The 5,356-nt window shown below is 38.0% G+C and overlaps 1 protein-coding gene across 1 annotated transcript; it reads right to left on the bottom strand.

Annotated features, from left to right (window-relative positions):
• Window positions 1–615: 615 nt before the first annotated feature.
• On the bottom strand, window positions 616–4,652 carry LOC111584977 (natterin-3-like). The gene is made up of 3 exons (XM_023294349.3): window positions 4,518–4,652; window positions 3,047–3,137; window positions 616–2,711 (listed from the first exon to the last, which is right to left on the bottom strand). The coding sequence occupies exons 2-3, from the start codon at window positions 3,135–3,137 to the stop codon at window positions 1,657–1,659; spliced, it is 1,146 nt and encodes a 381-aa protein (XP_023150117.1). The 5' UTR covers window positions 4,518–4,652; the 3' UTR covers window positions 616–1,656.
• Between the last annotated feature and the right edge of the window lie 704 nt (window positions 4,653–5,356).

Here is a 5,356-nt window from a genome sequence, read left to right on the forward strand (position 1 = left end):
AGTTGTATACAAGAAACAGAGGTTTGTGACATTAGCCTATGTGGTGAATTTGATGTTGTTGATGGCAATAAGCAATGACAACTTCAAAAGGGCAGAAAAATGGTGCTCATTGTCAATATTAGCATTAGTCTTCTCTGAGTTTGACCAGTCAGCATTGAGTACTGTCCCTAGAGTGGGTGCTTTAGGTTTTTCTCTATTGATAAGACACTGTTCCTGAAAAATAGCACACATTTCCCAAAACATTGCACCTTATTTTCTTTATTCAGACACAATTCGCGAAGCACTGCACACTTGTGTCAAGAGCGCACTTAATTGTCAAAATTTCAGTTCTTTCAGCCTGGTCATACCTCAGGACCTCATCAACATCACTAGCTATGTTTTCTCTGGAAAGAAGGACCTAGTGTGTCTGATCCAACCCTGACATGCATCAACAGAAACATCACCACATGCCAAGACCACTGATTGATAGAGATTTTCCCAAAGTATGGCTGCTGCTCATATACCTTCCACCTCCATGTAGAGAAGAATTCTTCTATAGGATTCAGAAAGGGAGAATATGGTGGCAGAAAAACCACAATAATGTACATCTTGTATTAATTGAGTTTTGAGGCACAGTTTTGGTTGGAATTCAGTTTTGTTTATTGGAATCCATTTGACAGTCGCTAATAACAAATAAAGCACTTGTCAAACTGTATACACAAGAATAATAAAAAGCATTAAGCCAAGGAGTCAATGGGTTGTTTGGATTAGCAGTCAGAGGTGAAGTGTTTCAAATAAAGTGGTGAATAATGACCAGTACTAACCATTGTCAAAGCTGAAGCCAAGTAGGAAAAAATTAAAAAATAAATTTACTTTCAAACTGAATTGACAAAAAAAAAACATTTAAAAAAAAGGCAAACTCCAACAGTCATTAAAAATACAAATAAAATGTAAACCATTGCAGTATTGAAGAGCTGTGGGCTCTTTGTTCATTAAAAATGCTGTGTTTTGTGTCAGTCAACTTGTACACTCCAGGTGTGTTAGACAGATAATAACACATTATTCTCTGCTAGTTGGCTTTTATGTTAATGTATTAGATGTTTGTGTTCATAACTTAGCAGAAATCTAACATGAATGAGGCTACAGTATTGAAAATCATTGTTGTCTATGGTGTTGTCTTTCTTCAAAAGCCCTGCATTTTCACATTTTAGAGAAAAGGCATTAGTTTTTTTTTTGTGAAAGCTAATGGATAAATCTCCCCATGACTCTCTTGTTAAAGGTAAAGAAAAGTTTTTGCAGGTATATTCTTACAAAAAACAAGCTCATGTTGTTCATTTTGGTCACTATTATCTGAGAAAAGCACTGAAATGCAAACTGAGTCGATCTAAATGTCAGGAAGGGAAGTATGATGGGATGCATCTTACCCTAATTTACCCTACATTGTATTAGTGTGGTTTTCAGCCTTCTAAACAATTCCTATTATTGCATTTTTGCTCCTATGATTGTATATTTGAACAGATTTAATAAACATATGAAGACAGCAGATAAAATGGTCTGGTTGGGCAAATAATTACTTTTCCATTAATTTTTAACACATGCATATTGAGTTTGTGAGACATTTTCAAATTTTCTTTAGATGTTGGTTGAAAATTCATTGTTTGTGGCTCCATCCATCTTTCAGGGGCACAACTTGGCGTCGGTCACAGGTTGGCATCGGTGCACCTCGGCTTGCACCTGGCCAACCTGAACGCTGTTGTACGTCCCGGTGATGATCACCGTACGGACCTCCCCGGTGCCATATTTGCGTTTTAAGCGTGCTGTATAAGGGATGTTGAGTTTGTGCTTGTAACGCATCATAGTTGCAGTGCAGGTGCGGTTTGGTGGAGCGCTGAGCTCCACAGAGACAGTATCAGTGATGGATTCCACCACTGAGCCTCCCCTGTTGAACTGCAGCGTCAAATCAGTGCTGATCTGAATGCCTTTTTTGGCGATGAATGGGATGCCTGCTTTGAAAGTGGTTGTAACACCAAACCTGACAGAGTAGGTGTTGTCCCACCTCTGCTCCACCTGATACGTCTTGGACAGGCTGTCTGTTTTCACCACTGGGGTGCATTCATAGTTGGTGATGGCTGTTTCCCGTATGATCTCTGGAGGATAGCTGATGATTTCAGATTTATCAGTGTTGTACACGACTTTCTCGATCTGCTGGCTGACTATATTCTCATTGATGGTCAGGACTTGGTAGCTTCTGTAAGAATATAAACCACCCTTCCAAGGCAGGTAGAAGACGTTGTCTTGAGTCACCACCTTCCCAAGTCCATATTTGTTCTTGCCTACATAGACCTCCACTCCTGGGCAGGTCCGGACTGCATTCTGGACTGGTGACCCGTTGGAACTGTCCTTCCACTCCAGAGTCTCAAAGTTGTCTTTGTTCACCAGGACCTCAAAGGGGAAACCACGAAGTTCTTTTTTGTTTTTGGGATAGTTGCAAAAAAGACCCAAGCTGGGGGTATAAAAGCCGGCTTCACACTTGTATTTGCAGATATAATCAGTGCGACGGGCGTCATCGTTGTAAATTGAGACGGCGTCGTTGGGGAGCGAGTTGTTCCAGGTCACCCACTCCAAGATGGTACCATCATCTGACACAATAGAGGAAGAATCGAGTGAGTTCTTCTGTGCCACTGACGCTTCAGCTGCACTTTCAGGACTGCTCTCGATGTTCAGTAAGGAAGCTGGATGTAAAAGGGGAAAAGAGCACATACACGAAGTGAATGTTTGTTTTCAATTAAGATTTGTTGCAGTGTATAAGAAAATGTAAGGGTTGGTTATTTGGTCCACAACTTTGTTCCAAGCTGAATAAATATGTCATAGATTGCACGTTAAACTAAAGTTTGTATCGAAATTCATGGTACCCAGAAGGTTTGAAACTCTATGACTTATGTGATCCTCTGGCTTTTCCTCTGTTGCCACTACAAGGTTGACATTTGTGCTTATTAGAGAACTATTTCAGCAGTATTTATGGTTTACTGGGTCAGTCTATCTCAGTTTCTAATGACAGTTTGTTTACCATGTCTTCGCTCCTTGCTCTTGTCCAGGTCCTGTGGTGCAGCTGAGGATAGAGCTACTAGGGTCAGCAGCAACAGCAGCAACAGCTTCATCTGGAGGTAAAGTAAGGAACAACATCATTGTTATTTAACAGAAATATTTAGAATTTTCTGCTGAACTACCAAGAAACCAAAAAGCAGTGAGGCTGAGGTTGGAACATCCAAGCTTTTTTGCAGGACTTAGAAGAAGAGGAAGCAAAGTTATAGCTCTAGATTTTGAGAATGTCAACATAAATGGATGAATTATATTATAAACCTTCTTCATATACACGACCAGTCAAAAGTTTGGATGCACCTTCTCATTCAGTGGTTATTATTTGATCATTTTATACACTGTAGATTAATACAGAAGACATTAAAACTATCAAAGAGTACATATGGAATTATGTTGTAAACAAAGACGTGTTAATCTTCAGTATTAATCTACGATGTAGAAAATAATACACATTTTAAAAAAGCACAGAATGAGAAGGTGTGTCTAAACTTTTGACTGGTAGTGTACAGTCTACATGTGCTTTACCTCATTAACAAAGCATTTCTCCGATGGTTTCACAATATCAAACTGAGGTGAAAATACAAACAACAGCATTTGCAAAGGCACAACCAAATCAAAACAACAAAAGTAACAACAACAGTGCTAGCCACTCTTCCACTGTGCCGCCCAGCAATAACATTATATTACATAATCTTCTCACAGCTGGGGCACCAAAAACTACAGCAGTTTTCCAACATTAAAATACATTTTCTGGACTTTTGTTCTAAACTTTTTAACGTTGGATGAAGGAAATATACATGTGTATTTGACCAACGCAAATTAATATTATACTCTGATAAAAGCACATTAATTGAAAACATTAGCTGTGAAAATGTCTGTAATTATACAAGATATTGCTAATTTAACAAACTAATTTCTGTAAAATTAGGGAACCAATGTTCCTTTTTCTGTGAATTGTCACTGATTGTATCTAATTTTAGGAATATATTTATAGTGGTAAACTTGAATTGCACAGTGTCATCTAGTAATTTTTTTTTAAATGCCTAAAAATAGTTTTTGTCAGAAAATTTCTAAGAGAAAAACAAAATGAATATTTATGGATATTCACAGTTAAGATTTTCAATGTTATTTCACATTTACACATGTAAATTCAACTATATTCCATATTAGCAAATATGGGAGAAATGCTTAAAAAAACTAAAATCCTATAAACAGGTTCAGTGGCACAAAAGAAAACAGCATATTTACATTAGTTTTAAATAATACCAACAACAGAAAACAAACAAAATATTGAATCAAGAGAAATATTTGGTAAATACATGTATGACAAACTGTACTAGATACATTTATTAGAACTGAAATAACATTAAAAATATGCAATGAAATATGACAAAAAATGTCAAAAACACTTTTGCCAGAACAGAAGACTAACATATTACCTTTGCTGTCCAAATGGCTCCCAGTCAGTTTGTTTCACGGCAGGTAAGCAGCAGCTGCAGAAGAGTGAACCTGGACATATGTGTAGGTTATTATATACACAGCAGATCAAAGACAATGTGAGCAGGAAATATTACAGGGATTTTCCCTCCTGATACCATATCTGCAACCAGGAAAGTAGTAAAAGTCTGAATGTGACTGATTTTATTGTGTATTTACATTGGTAATAAACTTAGCTAGTCATTTAGCAGTATCGTGTAAGGACGGATGATTACAGTACCAGAGAGTCCCAGAGAAAAAGGCTGGACGTTGGAGTGTTAATTATTAAAGAAAATCAACAAGTCTTTTCCTGGCCTGAGCTGGCACTGTGGTCTGCATGGTGTGTTTTCCCTTTACTGTCAGTCTGAATTAAATATAAGACTCTAATGTGAGATTTTACCTGCTAAAAGGTGTAGAGATGTGAAAAACTGTATTATGAACAGGGCTTCCTCTGCTGCTATAAAGTAGCTACTCCAGGAAAAGTACTTTGGAACAGCCCTTACCGTGCTTCACAGTCAGGACTAAGCATCCACTGTGGTAGTCCAGGTAAGGTTTACGTCAAACTGCATGAGACTGAGGGTCATTTAAGGACGGCCTGAACCGTTGTGCATGTTGCAGCCACAGGAACCGTCTCTGTAGAATTACCTTTTGGGCTGGTTTTCAAGTAGTATAAAGTACCTTTTCCAGGGAAGGTACTTCAGAACGGCCTTTACTGAACCAGCATTACCATCAACAACATACAAAAACATTCATGGTGCATCTCTAAATTTCATCTCTCCAACACCTTTTGGATTTATGCATC

This window comes from Amphiprion ocellaris, chromosome 6 (genome assembly GCF_022539595.1).
Source record: "Amphiprion ocellaris isolate individual 3 ecotype Okinawa chromosome 6, ASM2253959v1, whole genome shotgun sequence".
NCBI lineage: Eukaryota > Metazoa > Chordata > Actinopteri > Pomacentridae > Amphiprion > Amphiprion ocellaris.

Bases quoted from the DNA above. Each gene is read 5' to 3' on its own strand.
- LOC111584977 (XM_023294349.3), bottom strand. From the start codon at position 3,137: ATGAAGCTGTTGCTGCTGTTGCTGCTGACCCTAGTAGCTCTATCCTCA. The intron at 2,712-3,046 runs GTAAACAAACTG...TTTTACATCCAG, and splicing joins GAGCAAGGAGCGAAGACATG to CTTCCTTACTGAACATCGAG.